The 12169-nt window shown below is 41.7% G+C and overlaps 3 protein-coding genes across 4 annotated transcripts; 2 read left to right on the top strand and 1 right to left on the bottom strand.

The window, feature by feature from the left end:
- The first annotated feature begins 464 nt into the window (after positions 1 to 464).
- rangrf (RAN guanine nucleotide release factor) lies at positions 465 to 1966 on the top strand. 2 transcript variants are annotated; one of them, XM_063466921.1, is made up of 2 exons: positions 465 to 553; positions 678 to 1966. In XM_063466921.1, exon 2 carries the CDS (start codon positions 691 to 693, stop codon positions 1270 to 1272), a length of 582 nt encoding a protein of 193 aa, XP_063322991.1. In that variant the 5' UTR covers positions 465 to 553; positions 678 to 690; the 3' UTR covers positions 1273 to 1966. The 2 variants fall into 2 exon arrangements, with proteins under 2 accessions (XP_063322991.1, XP_063322989.1); XM_063466919.2 differs by having other exon boundaries at positions 540 to 574.
- Positions 1967 to 4561: 2595 nt separating this feature from the next.
- Positions 4562 to 6987, bottom strand: itpa (inosine triphosphatase (nucleoside triphosphate pyrophosphatase)). The gene is made up of 8 exons (XM_063466885.2): positions 6910 to 6987; positions 6600 to 6657; positions 6441 to 6505; positions 6272 to 6345; positions 6149 to 6180; positions 5252 to 5364; positions 5095 to 5171; positions 4562 to 4898 (listed from the first exon to the last, which is right to left on the bottom strand). The coding sequence occupies exons 1-8, from the start codon at positions 6970 to 6972 to the stop codon at positions 4763 to 4765; spliced, it is 618 nt and encodes a 205-aa protein (XP_063322955.1). The 5' UTR covers positions 6973 to 6987; the 3' UTR covers positions 4562 to 4762.
- A 164-nt stretch (positions 6988 to 7151) lies between these two features.
- mettl13 (methyltransferase 13, eEF1A lysine and N-terminal methyltransferase) lies at positions 7152 to 11988 on the top strand. The gene is made up of 9 exons (XM_063466856.1): positions 7152 to 7371; positions 8711 to 8983; positions 9065 to 9533; positions 9626 to 9825; positions 9923 to 10112; positions 10353 to 10517; positions 10624 to 10836; positions 10947 to 11078; positions 11289 to 11988. Exons 1-9 carry the CDS (start codon positions 7219 to 7221, stop codon positions 11579 to 11581), a joined length of 2088 nt encoding a protein of 695 aa, XP_063322926.1. The 5' UTR covers positions 7152 to 7218; the 3' UTR covers positions 11582 to 11988.
- Positions 11989 to 12169: the final 181 nt, after the last annotated feature.

Raw genomic sequence — 12169 nt, 5'->3', positions numbered from 1 at the left:
TCTTGGTTTTTAATTTTTGGTTTAACGTTAGATTTATCCAGCTTTTTACCTCGTTAAGGGAGTCTTTTGTTTATTTGTGCCATTTGTCATTTGTGTCATGGTGTCATTCCCAGGTCATTTGAAAGAAAGGTGAATCTTGCTATGAAACAGAAAGCAGGAGTGGGATCATATAAGTTTATACTTATCCTTTTTGAGCGCAAAATTTGTGTTACTTTTATGCAGATGAATAATATATTGGGAACTTTGTTTTGTTGAACGTCCATGTACGTCATTTGGACATTCAGCATTTAAATGTTCGAATTAAACCTACTTATATCTTTCTTTTCTTTTCTTTTCTTTTTTTTTTTTTTGCTATGTATGTTATGAGCTTTAAAACAAAATCAGAAACTTTAGATTTGTATTTTTTAAGGTTATTCTGCGAAATCGTCTCTGTCGAGGTCTGCCACACCTGTAGGTGGCAGCAGCGTGTTTGTTATAATGGCAAAAAAAAAACCCACACACGCAAGAAGAAGATTAAGTTTTCACCGGAACCACATTGAGCGTATAGTGGGAGGTGAGTTGGTGAGCTGCAGATGTGTGTTTATAAGCTTCTTTTTTTCCTTTACCATTTTTGTTAAGTAGGTGGTGTTTATGTGTGTGGAGACGGTCTCACCTGTGGTGTTTCTTTCTGTTTACAGGCTTCACAGAGAAATGCAGAGTGCAACAGGCTTCGCTAACGAGGCTCATCCTCTGTTTGGAGGAGCCCTGTCAGCTGTGATCCCTCACAGCGCCACAGACATCAGCGAGCTGAGGGAAATCCCGGACAACCAGGAGGTGTTTGCCCACGCCCACACAGACCAGAGCCTGATCGTCGAGTTGGTGGAGTACCAGGGTCAGGTGGCAGACCAGGATGCAGCCAGGTACCACTTTGAGGACATCGCGGGAAGCAACAAAGCTCTGGACCCGGGGGCTTTTGAAGTGACCAGTGTTGTGGCTCTGCCCAAATCTGAGCTGTCCCTGTCAGAGTGCAGCACTGCGTGGATGCTGTCTGGGACTCAGTGCGTCTCTAAGTTCAATGAAGAAGCAAGGAATTCAGTGACCATCCATTTGGGCCTGTTCCGTCTGCCGCAGTTCTCCACAGATGTCCTCATAACGTTTAATGACCCGCAGAGTATCAGCCCTGAGAGCAGCAGTGCCTGTGCAGTGGGGACACACCAACAGCCCTGGATGGTGAAGGACTTCCAGCACCTCGTACAGACTCTGACTCTGCATAACCCTGGGCTCTTCGGGTAGAGCAAGTCCATTTTTACGATGTGGTGTCTCTCGGTCTCTCTCCCTGTGGGACATTAACAACATTTTTAAAAAGCAGACTGGTTATAGACTATATTTTTGAAATTCTGAGCTTATTCTGTTTGCATCAAATGTCATACAACACATATCCCCGGTGGAATAGACCCCTTTTTTAAAGCCACCTTTCCCCTGTACCATAATGCGGTTGCTATCTTTAAAAAAGTGCTATTATGGGGGAAAATGCTTTGTTGAATAACCTCATAGTTAAACTTTTTTAAATCTCTCAATCAGTTCAGTAGTTAATTACATATTTTAAGAATATTTTATGCATGGCGTCAATGCTATGGTCTGTTTTAGGGCTGAGATATAGTCAGATGTATGTTTTGATGCAAATAAAGTTTTCAGAGGGCAGCAGTCATGCTTCTTCCCTGAAACACAGGAGTCCCTGTTATGCTTTGTTCTATTTAAAAACTGCAAACTAAATATGACGAGAACAAGGCTCTCTCTATTGTTTAGTTTTATTTAAAGTTCAAATGATTGGTATGTACCATGCCACTATATTCTGTAGTAAATCTCACATATTGGATTAATATGAGCAAGTTATCGTTCATTTGAAGACATATCCTTTCTACGTAAAGGTACAGTTGGGTCTTGAAATGTTTACAAGGTGATAAAATTTCAAAATCAACTTTAATTTAAGGGCTGAAACAAAAACTATTAAATGTTGAAAAAATTAATGACTTTATTATACATGTCTGGAATTACTTGTCTCATTCTCTCTGTATTTTACTCTAAAACACTGCTGTTGTACTCAAGCATGTTTTATGCAGACTTATTTATTTTATTTAAACTTTATTTATACAGGTAGTCCTATTGAGACTCAGTGTATCATTTACAAGAGAGACCTGTTTCAGACAAGACACAAGTAAATTAGAAATGACTAACGAAGACAAATACCTTATTATTATGTATAAATCACAATCTTCCCCTTAGGACTACTTGATTTTAAGTTTGTAACACCCAGCTTCTGATATGCTCTTTATACTGGCTGTTTTTACAGTACAGTGGTGATAAAAGTAGTGCCAGAGGTCAGTGTACAAGTCAGAAGGTTTTGGCTGAAATTAGATCCCAACATCTCTCTGGAGAAGTTAAAAACAGGAAATATTCATGGAGCCTTCTGTGCCTCCACAGAGAGCTCCATGGTTTCATCATAAACAGTGAAAACGGAGAGGACCAGTCCCAGCAGGAATATGTATTAGGTCAACTGTTTCCATCATGCACACCAGTGGCCTCATGGTGGACTAATTCATTAGTCTGAACCCTAAAATCCCTTGGAGACACTTCATTCAAGAGTGAGTTTGGTAAAACCAAATTTATAGAGTGGAATATGGCCTCTATTAAGTGTCCTTCTGCAGTCAGATTTTTTTTAGATTTCAGCATTGTAAGTCATGTGGTGTATAATCAAATTCTTTTCCAGGTACATGTGTTATTGTAGGAAGAAAAAAAATTTTTTAACTTGAATCTGCTGTTAAATAAAACTTGTCACAGCAGGAGAATTCAGGTGAGTCGTGCATAACAAATAAAAATGAAGTAAAGTCTGTCTCCCCAGTGCCACATCAAGCCTTCCTCCTCCTCTGGCACAACCACGACTGATTAAGAATCTCGTAAAGTCAGGCGTCCTTTCCTCTCAGTGATCCCTAAGCAGCACATTCCTTCTTTAACCAAAGCATACTCTCTTATTAGAACAGCAAGTTTCCTTGAATAAGCATTGTGTTGGTTCTGTTTGTAATAAAGAATAAAAACATCCTGTGTTTCCCCATGAGGGCTTTGGGGAAAGGTATTTGATTTGCAGGTCATGTCAGGAGACGCTTTTCCAGCTACCATGGACTTTCAGTGCCTGGAAAAAAGCCTACTACTGACTGGCTCCTGGGCAAGTTCTATAGTCTCCAGGTTTTTGGCTTGTAATGCTTGTCGTATGCACATGAGTGAGAGTCCGTTTCAAACAAAAGAACCATTGTCTGTTTCTGCCATGGTAAAGGAAATTGAAATATAAGAAATATAGTCACAAATTAAAACAAACAAACAAACAAAAATATATATATATATATTTTTCCTATTCCAGAAATCAGTATCTGTATTACAAAATTTTTTTAAAACTGTGTCCAAAAACTTTAAACCTGAAGGGCTTTTTAAGAAAATTCAGAAACTTTGGCATTATTAAACTCTATAGTTTGGATGGTACCAAGAGTAGAACTCTTTTTCTTGGATACAGATTTTTTAAGTGCTGCAGACACTCTTTAGTACAAAAAAGGCAAGAAAAAATGAGCTGCAAGTAGTACTAAAGTAAGTAAGAATGAAATATATTGCGTATTAAAAACATGAATATTGTTCCTGTTAGTAGGCTTGGACAGTGTATTGAAATTTAGGTATCATGCCCTTATCATACCTTTCAAATGATCCAACATTCACACAGACAGTGGGGCTTTGATTAATGCTTCAGCACTTACAGTAATTGTTTTGTCTTTTACCTCTAGTAACCTGAAGCCTGGCAGGCAGACTTCGTATTCTGGGAAAAACTGGTAATGTGTCCTTGACGAGAACAAAACAGCTCCCATGTTCTTTTTTTTTTTTGCAACTTCCTATTTCAAATCCCAAATCAGAGTCAGAGGTCTAGGGAAACAGGGTGGTCGGTCCTGTGTTTGCACTTTTATTTCTGAAACTGTTACTTTTACCGATTATCAGTGTTATTAACTAGATGGGAAAACTTTAGAGTGTGCAGTGCTTCATGCAGGAAAGATAAGTGAGAACAATACACAACTGTATAAGTGATTGAAGTGATTAAACAGTTGGTAACAGTAGGAGCAGCACTGACACATGCTTCTACTGCTGTGGAAGCATGCATCACTGATTCAATACATGTGGGAGATATTAGTCACAGGTGTATGCATAGTTCCTGCTTGGAGGCTTTCACCTCATGGGTCATTTATAACCCAAGATTCTCTGTTATCACTGTGGTGTTTGTACTGAACACCCCGCTCTCCCCTTCAGGGACCCTCCCCTCTCTGGACTCCAGCCCTGTGCTTCCCTCCCCAAATCCAGGAGCCAGTCTCAGCCACAGAGGAGTCTGCTGCTCTCATCAGGACCCTGGAGCTCCTGTTTTTTATGAATTATACTCTTCCTCAGTCTATCTTTGTCAGTCCTTGGAAGCAAAAACTCAAAAGGTTGTCTCAGAGTATCCAAGAGGTAATATTCAAAGAGAAATGTTCACATGGACGGGTGCATTTGTTCAAAAACCTTTATTAAAAAATAAGAGAAAACAGATATTACGCAGCACTTTGCCCGCTTAAGAGACTACGGGTACGCATCAAAAATGTTTTATATTTTATATTTTTCTGGGCTAACAAACAGTGTCTTATTAAGGAATATTTTCTCCCTTTATATTTGATGCATAATACTGCAACTTCAAAGCCTGAAGTTGGAGCAAAAGTTATCTTTAGTCTTCCTCCTTTTTCTTTTTCTTGGTCTGTGGTGAGGTATTGTTGATTTGCGAGAAATAATCAGACATGGCAGCAAGCGCCCGGTACCGGTGGGAGATTGAATTTTTAACTTCTTTGGGCAGTTCAGCATAGCTGCAGAGAAGTGAAAAGAAATTAGTAGTGAAAATTATTATTTGATACAAATGTTAAATAATAACAGTAATACTTCATCCCAAGTGCACCGCATGAAGCAAAAAGGATTTTGTATGGTTGATAATGCAGAGGCAGTGTGTTAACCTCTGGCTCCCCTTGTTGGTCAAAAGGGGGAAATGCAAATTGTTTTGCTTACGTTTTGTCATATCCATCTGGCTGGAAACAGGGATCCCAGCCAAAGTCTCGAGGCCCCCTGGGTTCTACAATGCACCCCTGAAAATACCACAGGAGTCAATTCAAAATACACGCACAAAAGCACAAACACCAGGACAGATTTACAGAGACAGACTGACCTCTGTTTTCCCTCTGAAGAGCTGAATGGGTTCATCTTTCCCAGCAGAGAACGCAAAAGTGCAGAGAGCCCATGCAGATTTATCCTCAAATCCAGCTAGAAGTTTGTACAAGCCTAAAACGTATTTTAAAAATAATAATTAAAAAAAAAAAACCCTCAAAAGTCAACACTAGTTTTTCTAAAGAAGCTCTGCATAATCCCAGAATGTTGATTTGGTTTATGTGAAGTGACCGTGCGACTTCTTCAGTATCAGCTGACTGCAGGGTTATAAACTGATTTTAAAATTTAACTATTAAGGTGCTTGCATAAGAATGAGCCACACGATCAGTTGATGACTGCTGATATGCAAATATGAATGGCCATGAGTACTACTAACAAAGAACTGGGGAATGGCTCCAATCACGGCATTGTAAGATGGTAGGAGATGTACTTTTAGAACTGAGGAAGGGGGCCTCTATTTTTATATCAATGCCCTCCTCGCTCAAACCTTCATTCTTTCCTGTCCAGAATCTGCACATCTTCATCAAAAGATTGGCCTCTGGCTTGTAAGTGTAGACTGCCGAGTTCTGGCCTGTTCAGGTAACACTTCCGTGCAACATGCCTAGCCAGCAGTTGTTTGGTTTTTCTGAAGAAAATTCTAATTGGCATATCTGGTCACGTGAGTCATTGTTAAGCAATGGTGCTGATCTTTATGCAACCGTACTGTCTATAAGGTTTGGGAGCCTGCAGTGAAGTCATCTGGATAAGGGATGACAGGTTTCTCCAATTGAAAGCAATCTGCCCAAATGAACTGAATCAACTTTCTGGGATTTCCTAACTTGATTATCAAGCATCCATCAAGCTCTGCATAAGTTTGTTTAAACAACACATTCTAGATAGCATTTATTTCATTACTTACCTTCTGGTTTGAGTTTTTCCAGGAACCATTTACTATGAAAACAAATATGTATTTTAAAACTGACGCTCACTATCACTATGTAAGATGATATCATTGAATACATACTTTAGATAGTTGACTTACATGTAAGGACCAGGTAATCCCCCCAAAGCTCTGAAACATAGACAGGTGTCCTCTACTATGACTGGTCCATCAATCTGAATTGAGAGGGGGGGGGGGGGGGGGGGGGGGGGGGGGTGTTAAGGCACTGTCTTTAATTAATACGTGATATGGCAGTGGTATTATATTGTACCTGTCGTGCAGCCTCCTTACACTTCTGTATGGAGATCTCATCTGGCTCTCCCTGGTATTCAGGCACTGATTAAAGGAAATTTTGCAAAAGCAATGACCACATAATTTTAATCTATGCATTTATTTTTCTTTAGCCAGTGGTGTTACTTTTGATACTCACAGTCGATCTTTTTCGCCACTAGTTTGTAGGGAAACTTGTCGCCCAGTATCTGAATGACCTGATGGATCACAAACAAGCAGACGAAACATAAATCTTCATAAATCTTGTGAGGCCTTTTTGTGGCAAACGAAACAAGGGATTTCTGGATTAAGTTACTGCTCCAGTCTCAATCTCATTTTAACTAGCCAGCACAACATGCAGCATGAAAAGGACCGTTAAATGAACACATATTCTTCCTGGAACGGATTAGAAAGTCCACTCCGACCGTAAACATACAATCCATCTCAGGTATGAAGTATTTGTTTCTTACTTCTTCAAGTTTTTTTGCGTTCCCTGTCACGAAAACCACAGACCTTCCAGTGGGTACCGCCATGATGAATTGAACCCGGATGACTAACAACAGCGAACCGAGCACTTCCACATATGCAGCGACCAATAACAGAAACTCTGAAAGCCTCAGCCAATCATCGTTAAATCTGTTGGGGCACTCCACCAATCAGCAAGCGGTACTGGAAGCAATGTTGTCCGGGTGGAAAACAGAGCCAAGTGCCATGTGTAGAAGCGGCTGTAGGTAAAGTTACGGTAAAATCTGCAACGTTTTGAACCATCGCAGCCGACCATGAGTCTTTTACCTCGCACCGCCGAGGAGTTCAGCTCTGCTGAGTACTGGGAGAAGTTTTTTAAGAAGAGAGGGGAGAAGGCTTTTGAATGGTATGGAGACTACAACAAACTGTGCGGTGTGCTGCACAAATACATCAAAGTCCAAGATAAGGTAAATTGGATGACGAAGGGGTTTGGCGAAACACTCACTGTTTCTTTTAATACTGCATTAAGAAATTTAGTTAGCCAGATGATTTCAAGAGCAACTGTGATATGCAGAGCTGCAGTAACTACAGAGAGCTGATGTGCCAGATCATCAAGATATGGGGAAAAACTATTAAAGCTACATTAAGGAGAGAACTGATGATCAGCAAGCAACAGTATGCCTTTATACCGAGAAAGAACACTACAGAGGCAATGTTTGTTTTGAGTGTTTTAATGGAAAAAATATAGAGAAGGTCTGAAGGAGTAGCACTGTGTCTTTAGAGAAAGCATATGATAGGGAGTCAAGAAAGGAACTGTGGTACTATGTGAGGAAGTCAGAAGTATGTTAGGGTAATGCAGACATATATGAGGTGTCCGGTAGGAGTGACAGATTGGTTGAAGGTGGGGGTGGGATTACATCGGGGATCTGTTTTGAGCCCCTTCTTATTTGCTGTGGTGATGAATAGATTGACCGTTGATGTCGGGCAGGAATTTCTGCAGATGACAGACAGACACATGACCTGTGGTGAGAGTAGGGATGCAGACGGGAGGGAGCCTTGAGAGATCCAGTATTCTCTGGATAGAAGCCCAATGAAAGTCAGTGAAACGAGACAGAATACATGTTTGTGAATGAGAGGGAGATAGGTGTAACAAGGAAGAGGAGTTAAGGTAGCAAGTTTAAAAAGTTGGGGGCAATGAACAGTGCATAAGAGAGGTGAAGAAAAAAAAAGGGGGGGGGGGGGGCGTGGAGACAATTTTCAGGGTAATTTGTAACAGAAGTATGAAAGCAAGAATGAAAGTGAAGGTTTACAAGATGGTACTGAGACCTGCTATGATGTATATTCTGAAGACAGTGGCACTAACAAAAAGACAGGAGGCCGAGCTGGAGGTGGAAGAGTTGAGGAGTTGAGTGTATCAGAGGAAAAACTCAGGTCAAGCAGTTTGGAGACAAAGTCAGAGAAGCAAGGATAAGAGGGTTTGGAGCTTTACAGAGAAGAGATGGTGGATATATTGGACAAAGAATGCTGAATATGGAGCTGTCAGGCAGGAAGAAAAGAGAAAGACCTCAGAGAAGGTTCATGGATGTAGTGAAAGTGGACATAGGGGGATGTGAGAGACTGGGTTAGATGGAGGCAGATCATCTGCTGTGATGATCCCTAAAGAGAAAAGCTAAGCGAAGAAGAAAAGTTTACCAAATCATCCACCTCCTGAAATGTTTATATACTTGGGTGTTGCTAACACTGATTGTGCCTTGGTACATTTCTTGCCTTGATAAGTGACCACTAGGCTTTATTTCTGTCCTTCAGGTGCTGGTGGTTGGTTGTGGTAACTCTGAGCTGAGTGAACAGATGTATGATGTTGGCTACAAGCATCTGACCAATATAGACATTAGTGAGACTGTGGTCAACAACATGAACCAGCGAAATGCTGAGCGCAGGCCAGGTCTTACCTTTCATCAGGTGGATGCTACTAAAACTCCATATGAGGATGCATGCTATCAGGCTGCTCTGGACAAGGGCACCTTAGATGCTATGGCATCTGAAGAAGAAGGAGCTTTGGCCAGGAACATGCTCACTGAGGTGAGAAGCAGATTGATCAGGCTGTGCATCATCAATATACATCTCTGCATGAACTTCACCGCAGTTTTCTTGTGTTTCCAGGTGGGTCGTGTGCTAAGTGTCGGGGGTCGTTATGTCTGTGTGACACTGGCTCAGGAGAGCGTGATCAAGTTGGCTGTGGAGCATTTTGTTCAGCTTGGCTGGGCAGTGAGGCTCCACTGCCTGCAGGAAGAAAACAGGACAGAGGAAGACTCGTTTGCTCTGCCTGTTTTTGTTCTGGTTTGCACCAAGTTCCGTCAGCCTATGCCCACACCCATTCTTGAGATGTGCCTCGGAGAGGATGGAGCCTCTGTCCGTCACACGCATGTTTCTGAACTGTTGTCGGCTGTGAGGGAGCATCAGGCTTACTCCGTCTTGAGAAAGAGGCTCCGAATGAACACTGATGCCAACTCAAACCTCTCGCTCACGCTCTGCCATGCAAAGACCGGCCTTCCCAGATACACTCTTACAATACAAGATTCTCCACCAGGTGCTAAGGTTCCAAGAGCTAACCAGTTTGCTATATTTATCGGTGAGCCCAGGCTTCAATTCATCAAGTTTCTGCCTTCTAATGTAATTGGGTGTATTTAGTCCTTTGATTACGTTTGTTATTTGTTTTGTCAGTTCCCCAGGGGAGTGAGACAGCCTGGCTCTACAGCTCTGGTGAGGGGCGGAGGCAGCTAGCAGCCAGTGCTAACTTTCGGCGCTTGGTTATTGTATCAATGCACAGGAATCAGGAGTACACAGACATGCAAGCTGTCCAGTCAGAACTCTCACCAGTGGTGATGGACTTGGCTCCCCCGGGTATGCCAGCCAACCACCAGGTAACCACTCATAAGTATCCCTTTTTAAAAAAATGCTATATAAAACATTAACAGTCTAAAGAAGCACTTTCCTTTGTGCTCCTTTCCCTGTTTTCAGGTGCCATTTTTGTCTGTGGGAGGTGACCTTGGCTGGCGAGAGGAAGTTAGCAGGGGTGTGAGTCAGCTGAGTGGGGAGTATTGCGTGGAGAATGTCAAAGGAGAAGACGGAGAACTGTATCGCCGACTTGTTTTCCTGTCTAATGCTGCCCTTGTCCAATCAGAGAGCCATCTGGTCTCATCAAATACTGGTAATGTCTTATACTTTCCTGATTTGTTTCACTTAATAATAAAGTATTTTTATGAATGGTCTTTTTACAAGTAAATAATGAACCTACCGAGCACAACCAATGATGCACAGACATACAGTATAGGGAGATTACCAGTTAATACCAGAATGCAAGAAACTGAGCAAACCAAAACACAAAAGGAAAAAACACAAGATGTTGAAGTTGTACAGCTCTTAATTTTATTGTTTTGTATTTGGGCAGCGACAAGTCAGAAGAAAAAGAACAAAAGGAAGGCCAAGGCATCAGCAGCTCCAGTAGCATCTTCAACCTCCCTGACTGTGGACAGTGGCTTCCTCTGCTGTGCTCACCATGAAGTCATGGTGGCTTGTCTTGCTATGCTTGGGGTGGGCATGCCACAGAACAAAGGTGTGTGTATGTAGGAAGAACCTATCATGTAATTCATGAATTTATCACTCTTCAATTGCTCTAAAATATCACATTCAATTAAACTTCATTCCCTAATCCTTCCTAGACATCCCAGTGTCAGTGCTCCTGGTGGGGCTTGGTGGAGGAGGCCTTCCACAGTTTCTGCGGGACTTTATGCCCAATGTAACTATTGAGGTTGTGGAACTAGACCCAGTTGTGTTGGAGGTGGCTAAACAATGGTTCGGGTTTCAACCAGATGACCGTTTGACTGTCACTCTTGGGGATGGTCTGGAACGCATTTGTGCACTGGAAAAAGAAGGTCAGTGAGGGTGTGGATTACAGTGCAATTAAAAGTAATCCAGTGAATATAATGGTTCATCACTGTTAAAAATAAAGTATGTTTTTTGTTTTTTTTTTCCTTTTCTCTAGGTGGTCATTTGTTTGATGCCATCATGTTTGATGTAGACAATAAAGATAGCACTCTGGGTATGAGCTGTCCTCCTGCTGCCTTTGTAGAAACCCCAATCCTGCAGAAAGTCTGTAACTTGCTAACTCCCAGAGGTACAGAATCATTTTAAAATACGTTATCTCTTATGCTTAAATCTTTTTTGCTAAATTGATGTGACACTTGCAACCAAAATAAAATAGACTAATAAACAGACATACTTTTATCAGTCTCAAACATGACATGTTACTTTTTGATACAAACAGTTTATCAAAGTTATGTGCTTAGTTTCTAAGTAATATCCTTTCTTTATCTCTCCCTGCCAGGTCTGTTCATACTGAACCTTGCATGTCGAGACCCAGCCTTGAGGAAAAGCGTGCTTGAGCGTGTAAGCGGCGTGTTTCCCACCATCCTGTCTCGAAAGATCGAGGAAGAGATAAATGAAGTCCTTTTGTGCACTCGTGGTGAAAAGGAGACATCGGACGCCACCCACATTTTGCCATCCTTAAACCAGGCAGCCAAGAATCTGCAGAGTGCACTGTGCTCCAGCGGGACTGAACCCAGCCGTAGGCCGCATATAGACATTGCAGAGTTGCTAAAAGACTTGAGAATAGTGTGAAGCATGTTTGTGACCATTGAGGGCTGAGGTTAACCATGTGTCGGGATAGTATTTGAGATTGTACGACAAACATATTAAAATATGGAAAAAAGTGCTTTGACTTTGCCATTCAGTACAATGTCATTTAAAGTGTATATGTGTAACATAAACAATCACAAATAAACGTTTTATCCTTTAAACTTAAGTAGTAGAGTGGTACTGAAACTATTTCCCAATGCTGTTAGATGTCATAGATGGGACTGCATTATTTCACCACTAAATGCCTTCACTTTCTCTTTTACTTGCCTGTTTTCCATTGCACAGTGCTGGCTCCCTGCTCTGGAGAAGAATGCCGCAGCGTTATTTACAGTAGATGAATCGTACACTCTGGTTCTTGTTGCAAGTGTTGAGAGGGCAGCAGCGCAGACCTCCCCACACTGGATACGTGGGATTTTAAATAGCTGGAGGAGTGAATGCTCGCGTGCTCTCTCTTAATTCGGGGTACCTTCTTAACTGGCTGTGAAGTTTGTCTATCTCCTGTATAAGGGGTGGGGGCTGCTGAGTTAAACTTCTCTATTACCGCGCATGCGCACAAAACTGTTCCGTTAG

Source organism: Pelmatolapia mariae, linkage group LG23, assembly GCF_036321145.2.
Source record: "Pelmatolapia mariae isolate MD_Pm_ZW linkage group LG23, Pm_UMD_F_2, whole genome shotgun sequence".
NCBI lineage: Eukaryota > Metazoa > Chordata > Actinopteri > Cichliformes > Cichlidae > Pelmatolapia > Pelmatolapia mariae.
This window is presented reverse-complemented; position numbering and strand designations above follow the sequence as displayed.